Source organism: Triplophysa dalaica, chromosome 21 (assembly GCF_015846415.1).
Source record: "Triplophysa dalaica isolate WHDGS20190420 chromosome 21, ASM1584641v1, whole genome shotgun sequence".
NCBI lineage: Eukaryota > Metazoa > Chordata > Actinopteri > Cypriniformes > Nemacheilidae > Triplophysa > Triplophysa dalaica.
In genome coordinates, this window is record NC_079562.1 from 13,786,283 (window position 1) to 13,807,055 (window position 20,773).

A 20,773-nucleotide genomic window follows, 5' to 3' on the forward strand; every position below is an offset into this window, starting at 1 on the left:
CCGTTTTCCAAAAGCATCGTAATTTAAGTAACACTTGAAAATCATCGTAGATCTAAGAGTGCTCTGGAGCAATGTGCATCGTAAGAAGAGAGATTTATGAGGTCAACTGCAGGACAACCGGAGAATTGCGCTTAAACTTAAACACGCCTACATGTGACTTATCATGTTTTTTATATCTTTTAAATTACTTTACTAAATAAATAAAAAAGAGTACAATAAAATTAAATGACTGAACATACACTAATAAAGTAAAGAATAAAAAATATACACTATAGTATGGGAAAGCTTTTGGTTCTAACAAGGGATGCATGTTTGTTGCTGGAGTGCTGTATTAAAGTTACTCCACATTTGTGCAAAGTAAAAATGTTGTGTTTAAAAGAGAAATGGTCAATATGCTTGGTGGTTGTCAGTGTCATTGTCATTCTCCTGCTGGTGTATAGTGCAGCCATGATTTCCTCTTTGAGACTAGTGTGAACTATCCTCTAATTATTTAACATGTGATTAAAGGTGTTCATGCTGTAACTCACCTTATAAACCACACACTGCCTATCATATGTTCCTACAAATGCAGAAGGCAATGAAACTGAATGCCTGATTTGCTGAGAAAATGGATTGAATAGCTCTTCCCTTTATCGTTCTCTATAATTGAAAGGTTCACATTCATAATGAACACACTTCGTGCTTATTATTAATAAAGTGCTGGTAATGTATGTGTACTATACACATTTTGTTTGGAGATAGAAAGCTGGATAATACATAGGCCATAATAAAAACATAACTTGAAATTTCCACCTCCACATCAACCAAAAGTGAAATAAAATGTGGTTCAACCAACATACAGCATTTTGACATTTGATTATAACTTTTTAATTTTCCCTCGAACGTGCTAAATACATTGCACAATTACAGTTTATAAGTCCTGTCTACACATAGAAAAAGTATTACACATTGCACAAAAAATTGTTAGATAACATTAAACAATATTTGTCGGTTCAAACCCTGCTCTGAGCAGATTTCAGTTGGAATGGTTGCGACAAAATTAATTGTTTATAACCGTTATTGCTTCATTTCTGCATGTATGTCTGTATTTATTAATTTCTTTATTCATGCACTTTATTTATACACTTTATTAAGTAATTTATCATCGTGCATAGAAAATTATGCTATGATGTAATACTCTACATGTACGGTGGCTGATGTTATTGATGTAAGGATGGATGAGATATATTTTGATTTATTTAATTCCCTGTAAACAAAAATGGTAGCGTTTTAATACAAATGCACAGGGAAACAACAAAATTCCACCCGGGTCCTAAATTGCTCTCCTGAAATCAAAGTGCATCACTTTGAATTAATAAAGCCTCTTCTTTTTCACTAAACCTCATTTTTGGACCATAGGAGTTACATTTTGTTTTTACCGTACGGTCAAACATTAATGTTAATCAAACATTAAATGATGATGGGTTTCATTGACTGGTTGTTTTCTTCACTTTAAAAATAATCACAATTATTTACATAGACTTTATTCTTGATAACTGATGAAATTACCCATGATTTGCAGCATATTATCATACTTAATTCCTTCATCAATGTCATTAACTTGATTTGCAGCTTGGTAAATACTGTTATACATCCATGAAAAATTCAAATAAAACTACAAAGTTCTGTACTTAAATACTTGTGACCCTTCCCAAACAAATTACTTGCATCAGTTGTGGATTTATTCATTTATTTTGATCCAGCACAGATTTTGTGTTATATACGTCTGGTTTATTTATTTAATGTAGATTGTAATTGTTTAGCAATCACAGATGAATGATACCCACAACGTGACATGAATAAGTGTTTTGCCCACCCATCTCTAATAGCATTCTGGAGATCTTGGCAGGGTCATGTAATTGGTAATGTGCCTGGCGAGAGACAGAGACAGATGGTAGACTCGGCTGTTGTCTCCCAATTCTTGGAAGCCACTGTGCTGGCATGTTTTTTATGTGTTTTTGTGTCTTATCACATGTTTTCAGGACGTTTAAGAAGGCAAATTTAAAGAATTATTTTTAACATAACCCAATTTTTAACCATTGCATTAGGTCAGGTCCAGTAAAGAACCTCATTACAATAGTGAAATACTGTAGATTTAACATAATTAACCGTTAACAGTTATGCCACGATCGAAATAAATAAGTGATCCTTTATGAAAGTCTAGTATTCTAGACATCAAACAAACTTGATTTATTGGTGTGAAGCAATAGGTCTAGCTGTTTACAAGGAACAAAGCAGGCTGCTCCAAGTGGGATTGGACATGCTGACAATCCACCATCCGCTCTGTATTGAACATCATTCGTTTGTGTTGTTCGTCCTATCTGAGGTGTGATTATGATGGCAATCTGATGTCATTAGTTGCATCTGCATAGAGCATTACCATCTACACAACTGCTGTCTGTGTAAGAGAAGCGTAGCGTGTGGTCTACTGTACGTCCTGGAGCTGAAATACCATTATGCTGTTATACTACAGAACACAGGTAAAATCAAACAGCTTACAGTCTTCTTATGATCTCCTCTACATATGGAAATGAAGGTTAATAAGTCACCTTTGTAAATGATAAGAGAAATATCTGTACATTTTGTCAACCTTGAATTGAACATATTCATGTTTCGTGTCTTAAATTTCTTAGTTTTGAAGCAATACTAATGAAAATAACTTTACATTTATATAAATATTTATTTGGCAGCTGGAGCGCCAAAAATAGTTTTTCCTGTAAAATAACCGGTTTCCTTGGAAATTTGCTGCCTTTTCTGGAATTTTTGTTTTTTGACCGTACCTAAGAAAATAAACTGTGAAAAAATCCCCCAAAACAAAAACGTTCTGGCAGCTTGGGCAGCAGATATAAACCTAAAAAAAATAAAAAATTCCCTTTAAAATATCACCTTTTTCAGTAATTTTATAATTTAAAAAGAAAGATGAAAATCTGTAATTAAGAGAGCAATTCTGTAAAATATTTAAGGCCAAGTCATAAATGCCAAGAAATTATTTCGAGAATTTATCAACACCTCAATCGCTTTGTTCTAAAGGTAATTTCAAAGAGAATGCTACACAAGGACCAAAAAACAGGTATTGTCCATCCCTTTCTGAATCTTTTTCTTAAAACATTATATCCTGCCACACAAACAGTCAATTCCTTTACCTTTATATATAACATTATTCATTACCAACCTCTTTCTGTCCGTCAGAAAGCTCCAGCTGTGCGGCTGCTTCATCTCAACAAACTGAAAAGACCAGAACCAACTCATCCGTCCAAAGGAAGTGTCCAACCCTATTTTGGAGTCTCGTAGTCATATGAGGAACTGCTTGTCAGTTACAAATGGTAAGCTGAAATCACAACAGCATTTTTTAAATTACCCAAATGATTTACAGTTACGTAAACACTTTGACTGATATCCTTTAGCAGCTCTCTCATGGTGCCAAACCGTTTGTCTACATGAGAAGATTTCTGTCTAGATTGACATACTTTGTCATGTTAAGATTCGGTACAATCCAAAACTCAAGTGAGATTGTGGTCGAGCTGGGGTTTGTTTATTTGTGGATGAGTTAAGGAGCGATCCACAGGGATCAGATCAAGGCTTTTATTGGTCACACCCCCTGCAGAGTGAGCTCATGGGAAAGTGGATATACAGGTCAATGAGTAGAACTACAGTAAAACAAAACAAAGCGAGTTATAATGTAGTGCAGTCAACAAGTGTACTACAACAAAACTACAGTTAAATGGATTTTGGCAGCACAGTATCAGGATGCGTAACTGTTTAAATGTATATACAGTTTTACTTTATCATGTACTTGTTTTCAAATTTTGCATCAGAGGTAGCGACCGTCAAACAGTTGAATGACTGAAATATTCACAGGGGTCTCCTGCCCGAAGAAAAGCCAGCGCTCAAGAGAGCTCTGGAGAAGAGGAGACTAGATCAACACAGAGTAGAGTCCTCACAGCCTCCATCTGACCTGGAGCAGGAGCTGCATGTACATGTCTACAGCTGTTTAAAGCTTTTAACAAACCACAATCAATAATACTTTTTAGTATAATAAGATTTATATATCATCCTCGGCTCACAGAACCTTTATTTTAAAGTCTACGTATTTAACTTTTGATCTTTTGCAATACCTGCCAAGGAATACATTTTTATTTGACCTCATAATTTTGAATCATATTTAAAACAAAGTAGCATGAGGCCTACATTTTTGTATTCAGCCACAACCAAAGTCAGAATTAATAAACAATTGCACATGAGAAACTCTGAGTTTTTTAACACTTGACCCAAAGATGAAAAGTCTGTCATCATTTACTCACCCTCGAGTTGTTCCAAATCTGTATAAATATATTTGTTCTGTTGAACACAGAGAAAGATATTTGGAGTAATGCTTGTAACCAAAGCAGTTCTTGGCCCTCATTGACTCCCATAGTAGGAAAATAATACAATGGTGGTCAAAAATAGACCCACAACAGTTTGCCTTTCAACATTCTTCAAAATGTCTTCTTTTGTGTTCAACAGAACAAAGAAATGTTTCCTACTATAGTAGTCGGTATGTTGTATGTTATGGTGTGTTTTACAGTATTTTGACCAAGATGCCGTGTCCTATATCTTTTCCGGCAATGAGTCACATAGAGAAATGGATATAGTGTAGAAACAACATAAAAGGAACATTTAATAACATTTTGAGGTTCATAATTTCAATTCAGTCACAAAAACATGTACAATACATGAAACACTGTGATAAAGACTCATGGACATGTAAATGTTATCAGTCTTCAGTTTACCATCTCAGGTTTGTAAACTTGCCTTCATGAAATTTCCCTTTTTGGCAATCCTATAAATAAACAGCTTGTGTGAGTATGTGTCCCCTTCCTTTTGGATACACATTTCTTATTGATGCAAAAGTACTACTGAGACATCTGAAATCATCAAAGTACAATGAAATAATAGACACAAAAAACGATAATGGACACAAAAAAGATGATGGACACAAAAGAAAAATTTTGTGAAAAAATTGTAATCACGAAGACCACTTTCCCTAGAATCTTACTTTCTGTACAACAATAAACTGACTCTTTAGGCAGCCATAAAAAGCAGCTTTTCTGTACCATTCTGCAACATTGTATCCAAGTTAAAACAGCCTTTTAAAAGGTTCAAATATCGCAGGTCAACAAACACAACATTGATAATAAATAAATAAATAGCGACTGAAAATGCACGAGATGGAGGCGGTCATGGGATGCCATCTTTGCGCTGGCAACACTGAGAAGGTGGGACACTCCAGTCGTAAATGTAAGAGAGCCTCAGTTTGACTTCTTCCTTGCACAGACGCCCGTCCCTCTGCAGCATCTGATGTTTCTCCAACATGTCCTCTAAACTCTGCTTGTGAGTGACCAGATACTTATTGCTGCATCCGCGCGACTTATACTCAGTGTCGAAGCGTGGGTCGTGAAGCCGTTTCACGTCCACGGGGGCAAGCCACGCCCCCAATGACACGTCCTCGCTCTGCCACGTCTTCAGAAACCCCACGTTAAGTCCTACGTAGTGCACAAGATCAGAAGAAAGCACATAACCCCCACCCAAAGCGTAGGGTAAGTAGTAATCGCACAGTTCCCAATCGCTTTCCTTCCACTTCCCGGCTGCTTTCACTCTTCCACGACCAGAAAAGAAACCCCAGTAAAGACGGGTGGGCTCTTTAGTCTTCAATTCCTCTTTGAGAAGATCCAAGCGTGCAAAAGTATCATCATCAGCCTTCAGGACAAATTTAAAGTCCACGTTTCGGTCCAACCAGGAGTACATGTGAAGCAGCTTCTGCGTGAGGTTCTCGTACGAGTCCCGGAGGTCAGGGAGCAGGAGGAGGTCATGGTGACGGACCTGCTCGGTTCCGAGGTTCTTCAGGTCCTCAGCCGGTAGACCCTCGGTGCCGATGACGAACCAGTAGAGAACATCAGGGTCATGTTTAGTCAGCCAGGTGCTTCGGATAATACTGCGACGCTCTGTGTACTTTGGGCCCGTGGTGATGAGAACAACTAGAAAAGCTGAGAGCTCCTTGGCACGAGGAGAAATTTCTATGTGCTTCTGTCGTGATTCGGCCCGTGGTGCCATCCCGGGGGATTCGGCCGGTTTGAGTGTCTCAGATGTACATTTGGCGAGGAAAAGGAGCACGACGCCAAACAGGAAGAGGAAAATAAGTGCCAGGGCTGTCTTATGACGACACACAAGACGGACCAAATTCATGATGGCACTAAAGAAATGAGAAGGAAACAATTTCTTTTACTTTTAAAGGAAAAAGATGATATTGAGGCATCAGTCAGACATCAGTATTCTTGCTATTCTGTGTGTGTGAGAATAATTTTAATGATCATCAACTTGATCAAACTCAAGTAGTTATACAAATTTGTCTGTAGACTAACTGTCTAATAAATTGTATTAACTGTCTGTTTCAGGCATATGACATTTTGTCGCCTTAAAATTGTAAGATTCTATCTGCAATCTGAGCTGTTTTGAGATATTGAGCAACAAAGTTTTTGCATTCCGTATGACTTTGTAGATAAAACCTTATTTTTTTTCTAAAAAGTCCCAAAGTGTAGCCTACACAACGTAAAGAAAAAACATCACGTGATGTAAATAACTCAATGTTGACAAAAATGTCAGACAGAAAGTTACAATTCCAAGGTTATGATTTATTACAATTAATTGTAATACAACTGGTATTTTATTTATGTGTGCTGATTTGAATTAGTACTTGAAATTTTGATAATATAAATATTATATTGTAATCTGTCATTTGTGTCCCTGGATCACAAAACCAATCTTTAGTTTAGTTAGGGCCAAAAATACATTGTATTGGGTCAAAATTATAGATTTTTATTTTATGCCAAAAGATCATGTTCCATGATGATACTTTGTACGTTCCTATGCTTAATATATCCAAACCTTAATTTTGTGAGTGGATGACCAGAAAAAGTGCCTTTTATTAACAACTTGAAAGAAAATTTTGTCAATATTTTGATTCTTTTGCACCCTCAGATTCCAGAGATTTAAACAGTTATATCTCCACCAGATATCATCATATCCTCACAACCCATACATCAAAAGAAAGCTTAATTATTCAGCTTCCAAATGATGAATAATATTGATTTTGAAAAATTGACCCATAAGAATGGTTTTGTTGTCCAGGGTCACATTTGATGAATATACTTAACCCTTGAAATAAAAACAAATTAATAAAAAAATCTGTAAATAAGAGAAACAATAGGCCTAAAGTGATAATAACAGAAGACTGTAAACTCCTGAGCACCCAAACTAAAACTGAGATATGAGGATGGTATCTGCCTCCTGATACAGCAAAGTTTGGAAACACTTTCATCAACAAAAAAATAATCAAAGGAAATTATTGAATAATAATAATAACGACAGCCCTAATTGTCCTGTTTATTTCTGCAAATATGCTTAAAAAAAGTTTATTGTGAGTCTAAAAAACCATTATAAGCAACTAACATTGAATCACATTTTATCAGAATAAGTGTGCCCTTGGAATTAAACCAATGATCATTGTGCAGCTACATACTGAGATACAGGAACATGCTTGTGTCATCACATAACATAACATACGTCATACTAACATATCAGTTAAACAATTATAGCATTTAAATACTTTCTGTAAATGTGGAATAGAAAGAGTATATGACGGATACTTATAATTATCATTGTTTTTTAACCATTTTAATCACATTTTGTTCGTATTAAACGTGACTGTCATGTGATGAGTATGTGAGATCTAAAATCATATACAACACGCAGCATGCATGATGCACATTACCTGATAGATTCCCGTCACACTGTTTATTCACTGTGCTTGTGGCTCATCTTTATTCACTGTCTGTGATGCTGAGCAGTAACAGCTGATCTGCTCCTGATGTGTGAACGCGTCTCTCAACACACACGCGCGAGCGTCAAGCATTTATAAAAGCGTAAAGGTCTGATATAACGACTCAGAGCACTGAACGCGTCATTTTCTCTTCCACACACACACACAGCTCCGCACTTCCGGTACTATTCAAAGCCACAGACTGACACTGCGTACCATTCCGAAGTGATCACCCCTGTGCCCTACTCCCTATGAAGAGTAAACCTCTTGGGGTGTAAACTCTAGAGGGGAAATCTCAATTGTATCTCTTAATCTGTCCATTTAAAATTTACTTGGGAGAAGGAGCAATGACACCTTTTGTATGGTGTCCCCTTCCCGAAGGGCCCTTCGGAGGGCAATATATCCCATTTGGAACGCACTGTCATGCGGCATTTACGTCAGTATTTTTCAACTGCGCCATCTGGAGGACGGGATGATAACGTCGCTCAGGTAATGACGAGAATTAACAAACACTAAAACATTTAGATTTATGCCTTAAACATGCGTCATTTTTAATCTTATCACACATTTATTGCAGCAGTTTAAAGGTGCAAGCTGTAACTTTGTAAAATATAACGTTTTCAAGTAATTATCTGCAATTGTTTGTAGTCAAATGAAATTGAAATGACGTTTCCCGCGAAATCGGACCCTACAGATAAAATTGTAAATCTCATTATTAAAAGCTTGCGAATTGGGGCTAAGATACGGTTAATGTAAACATTATTCAAATTTTAAATTATCGATAAAGTTATGGATTTCCCTTTTACTATAAAATAGTATGTTATATTACAGTAAGTGGTTAAATTATTAAAATTATCTTTAATAATGAATAAAGCAACCCTTTTTCTAATAGGAACATTTTATACAGTGAGTTCAGACACATTTTTTATTTTATACAAGGTATACTTGTTTTATAATTTCTTAGTCATTGCTTAAAAACCTCAAAGAAAAACCAACGAGACACAACATGAAATTGCGGTTTGTTTATTGGGTGATATTACAACAGAGGTGTTTTAATCTATTGTTGACATTACAAAACATATACAGTACTTTCTTAGTTGATGCGAAACGTCCAAACTCAAAAACACTGCCAAACACGATTAGAAGAATGCCAAGGCACGTCATGTTATTGAGACCAAACAAGAAGGACCGTGGAGGTCAGTCACAGTGTCATTATGAGCAGAAAGATCTATTCAGATATCACAATGTTAACTGTCACCTACTAGCACAACAAATATCCAACGTTACCATATCACAGAGGGTCTATTTTTGGTGTACTCTAGTTTGAAAAGCAGACAACTGGTAAATGCTGCAAACAAACCCCACAATGTCAGCAAACTGTGAATGTTTCATGATGGTTATCTAGGTGACGTATTAACTAGAACTCTAAACAGCACATTTTCATGAGCCTTGACATCCCGTCTCTTCAGCTAAATATCTGATACCTCCATGTCCAGAGGTATCTGATGAATTTAGACGTAATTCATTCTAGCATAAAATAAAACAGGGAAGAATTGATGTACTTACACGTCTCTGAACATACACTCTACAATACTACCAGCCTTTTCTTTAACTAACATATACTGCTAAATTAAATAACAATACAACGAGGGTACAGAACACACATTTTTTTCCTTTTCACATCTTTCGTGACTTGACCTTCCAGTGGTGGAAAACCAGTCAGCTTCACGTACATAATTTAAGAAAACACAACGTTGACTCTAAAACCAAAGTGTAGAGAAGTTACAGGATTAGTGTAAGGACTTTAGTTGAGCGATAAACTATCACGATCCCTGTTTCTCATGTCAGCATCATTATTTTGCTTCTGCTTAAGAATTAAAAACATGTCAGAAATCCTGCCACTAAGAAAATAACATTATGCAATGGACCTTTAGTGAACAGATGTTTTAGAAATAAAAACAAAACGTCTAAATATTAAAATCGGTTCTAAAACAGTCGACATAAATAGAATGAAGTTAAAAGCAACTGCAGCGACTTTAATGGCAGGTCTGTCTGTTGTCAAATTTAAAGACGTGGTCCTACATGACATCCGTGTGCATTTCATATGTAGGGATACTGAGAGACCCTTCTGGGGCTGAGCTGATACCCGCTGTACGTCCCGCTTCCTCTAGTGGTGCTGGTGCTTGTGGTGACGTAAGGATGGGCGGGGTAATGTTGCTGGTAGTGGGCGGAAAGTCCGTGGACCACGCCCCCTAAAGAGTCCTTTGGGATAAGACTGGCTGCATAGTGACTAGCGGGTGGGACGTGTATGGAGGGGGAGGAACCCTGGACGAGCAGATGCTCGATGTGGGAGGCGGAGGCGAGGGCTCCAGGGGCGGGGAAAGTGTACAAGCTGGGGGTGCTGGTGAATGAGGGCGCCTCCTGTAGACAATAATGAGAGGAGGCTGGTGGGTATGTTTGCTGTCGACGCAGGGAAGACAAGCCGCTGGCTGAATCTTGTGACGAGGAGACAGTGGTCTGGAAAAAAATAGGACATTCGTAAACATGCTCTTTATGGAACAGAACTCTGGGAATTGGGAAAAGGTGCCCACCTGACTGAGGTTAAGTGGTTGAGATCTGCTAAGCTCCTGTTGGTGGTCAGTAACGGTCTCCACAGAGCTGCTGGGCTGCCTTGTGGACGCTCTCTTAGGTTTCACGTAGTAATTCTGAGGAAGGCCTGAAACGGAAGAACCAAGCAAACAAATATTTAGCCTTTAGTCTGATGAGGCAGAGAGAAGAAAAAACAGGTCCCAGACAAGATTTGAACCCAGGTTCAAAGTAGACACTCACCTACAGCTGATGGGACTTTGGCTGATATAGAGATTTCACCCGGCTGGGTTTTCACAGATGGTGCTACCACCGCCAGGGATTTGGACAGACGTGAGGGTTGGACCCCCGTGTGACCATGCTGGGGTTTGGGGGTTAAAGGACTGGCAGTGGAAGAATCCGAGTCATGGAGCGTCACACAGCTGATCACATTCGTTCTCTGGCTGGGGCCACAGCTGAAATAAAGTCATGTTAGTGAGCAACTTTTACGCAGAGGAAATTCACAGAGAGAAAATATAAACTGATTTTGGCAGGCAGATACCTAGGGTGGAACTTCCTTTCGTCCTCTTCTTCAGAATCACTGTGTATGGTGATAACACTGACTGCGGGACTGGGGGTGTCAGAGATAATGATGGGCTGTGTGAGGGTGGCGTTGTACGACTGTGAGCCCACCAGAGAAATGCTGTAAATAAAGAGATTGGTTAATGAAGACGGGGTCTTTAAAGCATTACATTTTATAAATAAATCAAATACAATGATCAAAAATATAAAAATTGACCAGCACATGAAATGCATTATCTATCTTTTGTTTCCCAATTCCATAATGTTACGTTCAAATATCATGTTTTCATGTATTAAATCAATAACTTTTTGTAACACCCCTAGTGTACTTTCCCTTTGACATTGACATGACACACTAAAGTCCAAATAAACAGTTAGTACCTGCTACCGCTGTCACAGCACACCCTGCTCCTCTTATTCGGAGGTCGTGTGACCCCAGATGTTCCTCGACCGAGGGTCTGAGCTTGATTGATTGCCCCCAGAATGTGCGGGTTTTGTTGGAGAACGCTGCTGTGCTGACCGCTCCGAGATGCCCTATGGGAGAAAAACAACCAGCATCGGCATTAAAGACTTCAAACATATTAAACGATTGCACACTGTGAAAGATGATTGGCTAAAACACTCTACCTCCAGCTTGATGTTTGTGGTGTAGAGCTCTGAGACAGAAGTGCCTCCAGAGGAGACTCGGTCACTACAGACTGGTGGTTGGAGTTGTGGATGGTCATGCCCGGCACCTGCTGCCACGCTGATGGAATGAGGATCTGCTGGGTGCCTGTGGGCCAGGCCTGCTGGAGAATCAGAGAATATTTGATTTACTCACACTGGCACTCAAAGAACAAAATCACACTGCGTGGCACTGTGACTGTCAATATGAACCTGAATGAGATTCACTGGCAAATGATTTGTGGTTAAAAACAGCAAACCTGCATATAAATGGTGATATAAATGGAAAGAGGGCCATTAAAATCTGAATTTAAACATTTATAACATGCCATCGCATAACTCAACTGACATGCTGATAAAACACAAACACTGACTGAACACAAATTTACTGAACACATGATGGGGGAAAAAACAGCGAATCCCTTCCAAGGCGGCGTAAGGCCGTGTCTAGCTTCAGATGTAGCACACGCCTTCTCAAATGATCTTAAAAGCCATGACAAGCACAGCATGCAAAACAAATTCATGAGCATAAAACAACATGAATTAAAAATAAAGGAGAGGGAGAAAACAGAAGTTCAGCAACCTGTTGGAGAGAATCGTTGCTGTTAAAACAGTCAGAGAACACAAAGAGTGCTTTCACATAGAAAAAACTGCCCAGAAGATCTGCCATGCCAGTACGGGCAGCACTAGAGTCCCTGCAGACAGACACGGCTATGAGAGAGAGAGAGGACCGTGATTGTGAGTGTTTTTGATCTGTGGACAAGGTCAGACTTCTCCCCTGAGTGGAGGAGGAGAGCCAAACAGACGGTCAGGCTGTGAGGAGGAGGGGGTCAGGGTATATCAAAATCACACAACAAGAAGCTGCAAGCAAAGCACAGAAGAGTCAGCACATGCCTCCCATGCCTGTAGCAGACCTGCACTGAAAAAGAATGACCCTGGGGTGGGAGGGGGTGGAAAGAGGAAAGGAACTGAGAATATTGGTAGAGAAAGAGCAAGGTTCGGAATATAAAGCAAAAGAATTAATAAAGCTAAGAACTTGGAAAAAAATTATCAAGAGAAATTAAAAAAGGAGTCGGCCAGAAAGATAAAATATCACAAATATGAAAGAATTTTGGAAAAAAAAGATCACAAAAGAGGCAGAAACCGAAAGATAAAAAATAAGAGAAAATGTAAAAAAAAAAAAAAAAACTAATGAGAGATAAATGATGTTAAAAGGTAGATCTGACAAAAGATTTAAAAAACAATCGTTCATTATTTTAATCTTTTTGTCAGATCTCCCTTTTTAACATCATTTTCATTTATAATTTTTTGAATCTCTCAGTGTTTTGATAAAAAAAATGTCTTCAATATTTATGGGAAAAAGTTTAAAACAAAAGTGAAATTTAAAAGTGTACAAAACAAAATCAGAAAAGGTTGACAGAAAGATCCAAATGAAATAATAAAAGCAGAATAGCACAAAAATAAAAACAATTCGTAATAATAGATCTAAACAAACAAACAAAACAGAAGGAGATTGGACAGAAAGATAAAAAGGAGATAATAATTTAATGAATTACTTTAGAAAAGGTAATTGACAAAGAAATCAATAAAAAAGAGAAATAAATAAAATAATTAAAAACAGAGATCAAAACAAAAGAAAAACAGAAAGGGAGATCTGGCAGAAAAATAAAGAAATAAAAAGAAGTGAGAAAAGAGGGGGTAAACAGACAGACAGAAACAAAGACAAAAGAAGGAAATGTGAGCAGGATTTGGGAAAGAGGAAGACGGGTGGAGGAGGCCAATGAGAGCTGATGATGTTAGTGGTAAAACACTGGGAGGGTCTCTCTTTACCAGCACTGTGGCTGTCTGATCCAGCAGGGCAGACCTTCCTGCCCCACAGCCCAGTGCCAGGGGCAGCGGGTACTGAGATGCCACTCCCGCTGTGTGGGGCTGCAGCGTGGCCACCATCAGAGGGGTACAGGAGCCCTACGGAGGAGGGGCACCGTGGAGGGAAAGGAGCAAAAGGCATGGAAGGATTAGACAAATGCTCAGACTCCGGTATAAGGCCGTGATCTCACGTGCCGGTTACAGGCACTCTCAGGAGCACAGTCTCCGCTCTCTCAAACTCATCGGTGAAACGCCAGAGTTAGATATTATCCCACAGAAATCTGCAAGTCTTACCTGTGCAAGCAGGCTCGGCTGAATCTGAAGAGACTGTGCGGACTGATTCTGCTGGACAACCGGAACACCGTTCTCCATTCTGACCGGATAGCTGGAGGCTTTACTAGAAGACGGAAGCCCTTGGATAGTGGTTGGTGGGCAGACGATGAGGGTCTGTTGGAAAGGCTCGGTCTGAGCGCACAGTTGAGTGGGCCGGGTCTGCATGGGGATGCTGGGTTGGGCCAGGCCCGGGATGTTAATGGTGGCCTGCTGGTAAAGCGCCGGTTGGTAGTTGAGGAGAGGTACAGTGCCACCAGCAGACTGAACCTGAAAGCATTTCACAACGATTAAAGGAAAAGTTCTCAAATGTGTGAAACTCTGCGAGTGTATTTTTCTCTGATGATTCACCTGGCTGTGCTGGTTGAGCTGGCTGCTGAAGGTCACAGTCAGGTTTCCTGCTGTTCCAGGAACAGCGTTAGCAGCAAACAGGGTTTTCCCATTCTCATAACTACTATTTCGTCTCTTACAGATGTCCATGTTCTGGAAGCACGACTTCATGCTGCAAGATAAGAATGTTATCCACAAGCGCTCAAATTGTGATTATCTCATCTTTTGAGAGGAAGTGGAGAGAAAACCTACTGTGAGCTATGTGGGAAGCTGACCAGGTGGGTCATGGTAACAAACGGATGCCCCAGGGTCTTTGTCGGCGTGATTCTCTTATCAGCGTCCAATCTCAGCATCCGCTTCAACATATCAATCAACTCCCGTCGGTCCGCCTTCTCCGCCAACAAGTCAGTCCCTTCTAAGTGACTGGGCAGATTGACCTTGAAAAACAATTTTACCGGATGAGTTTCCTCCATGGATGTTTATCCAAAATGATGCTTATCCAGTCTATCCTAAAGTTGTGTTTCTATATACCTGCATCATGTCATCTAAACAATTAAAGATGTATTTCCTTGCTTCTTTGGACTTGACGCCCATTTCGGCCTCATGCTCAGATGGGGTCTGGTGAAACAGAAAGATCAGTTCATTAACAGTGAATATTAAGCAACATTTAAATAGTACTAACTATTCGAATCATACGCTGACCTTCAACCTCCACAGCGGGTAGCTGGAATCTGGTCCTCTGTTGAAGAAACGACTGGTCTTTGTGCCGGCACTCAACAGATACTCTGGAGGCAAACCCTGTGTTTGAGAAATGTACCGAATCTAGGAAGAAAAACTACAAGGTCATTTTTCAAGAATGCAAATCTATTGAAACTGGTGTTTATGTGCATGCAATGCTTTGTAACCGAGGCAACGAATTATGCAAATAAAGTGAAACCGCAAAAAGAAGCCCAAAGTTGAACGCATCTTTGCGCAGACAATTCTGCAGCCTGCCAATATCAACAGTTGATATTTATGGAAGTTTGAAGCGATACTTCACGTAAAAAATGAAAATTTGGTCGACATTTATTCATCTTCATCTTGTTCAAAACCTGTATGTGACTCTTTCGTCAGTGGGACACAAAAGAAGATATATTGATAATCTGGTTATGTGTCCATACAACGGCAAGTAAATTGGGATCATAACCGATATTCTTTAAAAAATATGTATAATTTGTGACCTGGTCATATTCTGAAGCTCCTGGATATAAAGGCCAGCCCAGAAAGAGCTCCGCGATGACGCAGCCCAGCGACCACATGTCAATAGCTTCACAGAAAGGCAGACCCAGAATAATCTCAGGTGCTCTGTTGATACAAAAGACATTTCAATATTATAAACTGCATTTCTCTGGTACATAAAAATATCACGCCTTCAAATAATTAAACTGTTATTTCTAAATACAAATCTTTAATAATAAGGCATCTCTTGAATATTAACAGATAATCCCACCCACCTGTAGTAGCGAGACTGCAGGTAAGTCGAGCACACGGCTTTGGAGACGTGACTGGCTGATCCAAAATCGATGACTTTCACCCTATAGGGCTGTCTGATGGGGTCCACCAGCATGATGTTTTCTGGCTTCAGGTCAGCGTGAATGAGTCCCAGACTCTTGAGCTTCATCAGAGCCGTGGCCACCTGCTGCAGGATGGGTCGGATGTGCCTCAGGGGCAGCGGGCTGAATTTACTGTGCTTCAGGAAGTCGTAGAGGTTCTGCTCCAGCATCTCAAACACAAGACATGTGTGGCCCTTGTGCTGGAAACACTCGTAGGAGCGAACAAAGTTGAACTCATCTGCGTTTTCTGCACTGAGGCGGTTTAATATGCTCACCTGAAAGAGATTTACAGTGTGTTAATGCAGCTTGCATGTAATAAATAATGTTGTTTCTACAGTAATCTTAAACAGTCAAACACCTCTACAGAGTACGTAAATACGTTATCTTCTCCGGCAAAGTGTGACACTTTTCAAAGAGTGAAAATGCGTCATCCTAGTTCTGTCTCAGCCACCGTAGTGCTTTGAAAGGGAGAGGTGGAGTGAGCTGTTGGTTGCCATTTGCAACCTCACCAATAGATGCCGCTAAATTTCATACACTGGAGCAGTTCACCCACATATAAAATCTAGCCTCGTTTTTATCAAAATCCGCATGACCCTTTTTTCTATGATAGACAAAACAAGATCATTTGAGAAATGTCTCAGTGGTTTTGTTTTCATCCAATGGAAGTCAATTGTTTGGTTACCAACTTTCTTCAAAATATCTTCTTTGTGTCCAGCAAAAGATAGAAAGTTGCACACTTTTGCAACAATTTTTATATTTAGGTGAACTATCCCTTTAAGAAGCAACAATTCAGCATGAAATCAGATTTCCACCTTAAAATCACGCAAGGAAGTCCACATTGTTGGTTGTGTTCTTTTAAGCAAATCAGTGTTACAGGAAGAAAAACTGTTTTCAGTCACAAGCATGCAAAACATGCTAAATGGCCTTTTTTGTTGATAAATGCACACCTGCAAAACCTGCAATGCATAGCATTGTTTATCTTTCATGATCCGGTTGCTAGGCAACATCTCTGTTGACAAAGGAAACACCTGCATAGCATTGCAATTTGTTTGTTTATACGTTATCACCAAAGTTATGAACGCCTCTTTGGGTAAAACGAGAGCCTTTGAAAAACAGAGTTACGACACACGCATAGACGTTCGTTGGAAAAAAAATTAGCTGTAAAGTTGGTGAAATGACGGCATGTGTATACATTTGAGCAAGTTGGCTGCTTTTGGTAAAACTACCAGTCATGAAGGCTTTAAATGGAAGATATATCGTGGAAAACGTAGAAAGAGAAGACTGCAACAACAGTCTCTGCAGTTAAATTCAATACATTGCAAAAATGTGAAGGCATTCATAACATACCTCTATCTGCCCCTGACGGGCATATGATGGATGGTTCTTCAAGATCTTGATAGCCACGATCTCATTGGTTCCTCTTTTCCAGCACTTGGCCACCTGCCCGAACGTGCCCCGACCGAGAAACTCAAGAACTTCATAGCTGTTGGAGACTGAGCACAGGATCTCATGTTGGACCAGCTGGTAGTCCCCCTCCCCGTTGGAGCTGCTGCTCTTGGTGGTGTTGGCTGAGTGGGGGATGGACTGGGCGGTGGTCCCGGCTCCTCCCGTGCGGGCGGAGAAAGCAGGCGCCGAAAGCTCCTCCAGGATCTGAACGCTTCCGCTCCCGCTGCCCCCGCCTCCCGAAGCCTCCACTTCCTCGTTCTTACGTTTCACTCCGTACCTCTGTCCACGGGAGGAGTGCGATTCCGTGTGATGGGTGGTTCTGCGACTGGATCCACGCTGGTGGCTGCCGGTGCTGTCGGCGGCACGGACCACCACCTGACCCCGAGACGCCGGGGGGAAGACCAGGCCGGACGCGCCGAAGGAGAGGCCCACCGCAGGGTTGAAGCTGTACGCTTGTCCCACAGAACTGTAGGCTTCATTGGAAGCATCCCAAGCACAGCTCTCCACTTTCATTTTTTTCACCCTGCAGAAGGCACTGGAGGACACAGACGGAGCGGAGAACATCTGCAGCTGTGAAGCCATGCCTACGAATGTCGAATAAACAAGATTTGGTCGATTTGGATGTGGAATGTGAACAGAAAACACAATGCTGGTAAAGAAACACAGTGAGAAGACAGTTCTCAATTATCTCGATCTCGATCGGTACTTACTAACTTCGCGGATCTCACGAACCGATCGCAATTCGATGACGTCACCATAAACGTCCAGAATGCGTGAAGTCGGTGACGATGTATATGATTTTGCGCCGCCGTCATGTTATTAAGACGCTTCGAGAAACAATGAAAAACTTGCAATTTACGTTGTATGTTCCAAAGAAATCTCACGCGCAGAAGGATTGTCCAAAGCGTAAAGGGCGCATGTTTCCCACCCAAGCGTGTGTGTAAACAAGGCATTAAACTATGCCGGATCAACACTGTTTAATTTGTTTCACCAAAGTTTCAAAATGAACTGAAAATCTTTTTACACTTTTCATAATAACACAACGTTAACATTTTTTGAGGCGTTGTTTCTGGATCTGCTACTGCAATACATGCATCCCTCAATTTATCAGAACACTGTGTCACGCTCACACTACACACAGGCGCGCGGTGTACTTATTACCTTGAGAGCAATAGCGACGAGCGTCATTATGGATAATCCTTAACTTTAAGTAAGTAGAAAAAATGTATTTCCGTTCAGTGAGCGGCAAAAGCAGCACATTCATAACCAAACCGCAGCTTAAAGTTCCTGGGAAGCCAATAATTTAATGATTACAAAACAGCGTTTACAAGCGCCTGTCATTGTTACTGACTGGGCACATGATTATAAACATTTGTCTGTAGTTATTATTTTATGTCAGACAACAGAAACATTGAATATGTAAACGACTTCAACTTTATTGGGTATTCAGTTCAGTAAGTTCAGAGAGAAACGCATGAACATAGCGATGGTGTCACAAACATGATAATTAGCACATTACATCACCTTGCACCATAGTGTCGGGTAAAAATAGATTATGAAGGATTTTTTACTAGCCTGTACAATGAAAAAGTCTGTGCAACCTCTGTGCCGAATACAAAAACCTGGCAACTAAAAAGGCTTCGGTTAGTAATGTGACTCTCACTCAGTCATCCATTACTTTTCTATCAATTCATTTTGTCCTCAAACTTGTATTGGACCTTTTTTAAGTTACATCAGACTTCTCAATTTTAGGAGATTAAATGCTTATTTGTCTTTCACTGTTGACTTTGGACAATGTTTAAATAAACCTTGTAGGTTGCGTCAGACTTGTCCAATTTGTTTGTTTGCTTGCTTTGCCGAGTAACCTGTCATGCATATTGTTTTGCATACGTCTAATTTAAAAGGCATATTAACATGTTCACTGTATAATTATTGTTTAACGGAGTACTAAATAATCACAAAAAAAAAATCTACATTATTACTGTAGAATAAAACAAAACTCTCAAAATATTACAAAAGCCAACATCTATAGTGAATGTATTGGCACTGATGAGCACAGAGAAAGATATTTGGAAGAACACTTGTAACCTAACAGTTCTTGGACCCCTTTGACTACCATAGTAGGAAAAATGACAATGGTAGTCAAAAGTGCCCCAGAACTGTTTGCTTTGCAACATTCTTCAAAAGATTCTTTAACAAAACACGAAATAAATGAATAAAGCCATTTTTTCCTACTATGGTAAGAAAGATGTCATGCATCTCCTTCCACTAGGGGCATAAGAGGCTAAACATTTGCACTTATATCAAATGAAAACCCCTATACATGAACATATAAGACAGATCAATAAAAAACACAATGAATGAAAAAAAATGTAATTTTGATATCGCGATTGATTGTCATTTTTGTAATTTTTTTTACCATTTAGATCATTAACATCCACAGAGACCCCTGCAGGCCCAACTGATATCGCATTTAAATAGACAAAAAAAGCAAAACAAATACAGTTAAGATATGTGGTGAATATATCGACACGTTATATAATTCCTAGTCATAAAATGTTGCATAATTGAGTTTTATTGCGATAATACATGTTGTTTACGGCAAGAAAACGACTCCACCCTTTTCCACAGAACTGCGCTAATGTAGCCAGCAAAATAGAAAACAAGACAAAATTAACACGACAATCATTTTCATTGTTTATATACGTGCGTGTTTATGTTTTTGCTACATCGTCGAGAATATGTTACAGACTATAGACGTCATTTTGTTACTTTGTATAATCTGTCGACGTGAGCTGCTTAGCAACCAATCGCTGTTACAATGTAACAAACATTACATTCAATACACGAAAAACGTTATAAACGCTAAATAACTAATGGAGAAAAGAGTATGGCGAATCCAACAAGACCCCTCATCCCCCATCTACGAAAAACATGTATTCGCTTTACATCCATGCGTACGGCACATAAAACATGCTTTGCGAATATATACACAATGGAGGAATAAAACGTGAATGTATTTTACCGTGATGTTGATACCTGAGTGTGTCGTTGATCCTGGAGTCTGGGAGCACAGGAGAGCTTTAAATCCCTCAGATATGGACTCTAGGCCTTCATTGTTACGGAGCTCCTTCGACACAAGGAACCGGCCCTACAGTTCGCTCGAAAATAAACGGCGATCGGTACAAAAATACAGCTCCATCAGTCACTGTGAACCTGCGACTGGGTACGCTGCTTATATAATCGTCGACTTTTGTACTCGTATTAAAAACGTCCCGGTTAAAATCCCACCAGAGGAAGGCTGGAGAGCTCCCCTGAACATCCACAGCCTGCGCTTATCAGCGGCTTTCAGTCGCGCTTCCTGTCGATGGCCTCGACACTGCGCATGCGCGGACGTTTTGTAACGCGAACTGAGATTAGCAATTGTGCAACTGTAGAGGGGAAAATACCGCACCGCTTTACAAGAATACGTTTTCCCGTTTCTAATGGAAACGCGTCATTGACG

The 20,773-nt window shown here is 39.8% G+C and overlaps 2 protein-coding genes across 8 annotated transcripts; both read right to left on the reverse strand.

Moving 5' to 3' along the window:
- Positions 1–4,667: 4,667 nt before the first annotated feature.
- b3galt6 (UDP-Gal:betaGal beta 1,3-galactosyltransferase polypeptide 6) lies at positions 4,668–8,293 on the reverse strand. Its single transcript, XM_056734947.1, has 2 exons — positions 7,847–8,293; positions 4,668–6,268 (listed from the first exon to the last, which is right to left on the reverse strand). Exon 2 carries the CDS (start codon positions 6,259–6,261, stop codon positions 5,257–5,259), a length of 1,005 nt encoding a protein of 334 aa, XP_056590925.1. The 5' UTR covers positions 6,262–6,268; positions 7,847–8,293; the 3' UTR covers positions 4,668–5,256.
- Positions 8,294–8,901: 608 nt separating this feature from the next.
- Positions 8,902–20,651, reverse strand: hipk1b (homeodomain interacting protein kinase 1b). Of its 7 annotated transcripts, XM_056734643.1 has the most exons (16): positions 20,308–20,647; positions 17,170–17,852; positions 15,724–16,097; positions 15,451–15,574; positions 14,933–15,052; positions 14,762–14,848; positions 14,483–14,667; positions 14,252–14,402; positions 13,865–14,170; positions 13,535–13,669; positions 11,669–11,829; positions 11,423–11,575; positions 11,022–11,162; positions 10,724–10,935; positions 10,486–10,610; positions 8,902–10,411 (listed from the first exon to the last, which is right to left on the reverse strand). In XM_056734643.1, the coding sequence occupies exons 2-16, from the start codon at positions 17,848–17,850 to the stop codon at positions 9,995–9,997; spliced, it is 3,372 nt and encodes a 1,123-aa protein (XP_056590621.1). In that variant the 5' UTR covers positions 17,851–17,852; positions 20,308–20,647; the 3' UTR covers positions 8,902–9,994. The 7 variants fall into 7 exon arrangements, with proteins under 7 accessions (XP_056590621.1, XP_056590619.1, XP_056590618.1 ...); XM_056734641.1 differs by having other exon boundaries at positions 11,669–11,826; positions 13,865–14,402; positions 20,308–20,651; XM_056734640.1 differs by having other exon boundaries at positions 13,865–14,402; positions 20,294–20,651.
- Between the last annotated feature and the right edge of the window lie 122 nt (positions 20,652–20,773).

Excerpts from the sequence above, each read along its gene's own strand:
- b3galt6 (XM_056734947.1), bottom strand. The coding sequence starts at position 6,261 with ATGAATTTGGTCCGTCTTGTGTGTCGTCATAAGACAGCCCTGGCACTT.
- hipk1b (XM_056734640.1), bottom strand. The coding sequence starts at position 17,850 with ATGGCTTCACAGCTGCAGATGTTCTCCGCTCCGTCTGTGTCCTCCAGT. Across the intron at positions 14,668-14,761 it reads GTTTAGATGACATGATGCAG|GTCAATCTGCCCAGTCACTT; the intron begins GTATATAGAAAC and ends TTGTTTTTCAAG. Across the intron at positions 11,830-13,534 it reads ATCAGACAGCCACAGTGCTG|CAGGCCTGGCCCACAGGCAC; the intron begins GTAAAGAGAGAC and ends CTGATTCTCCAG.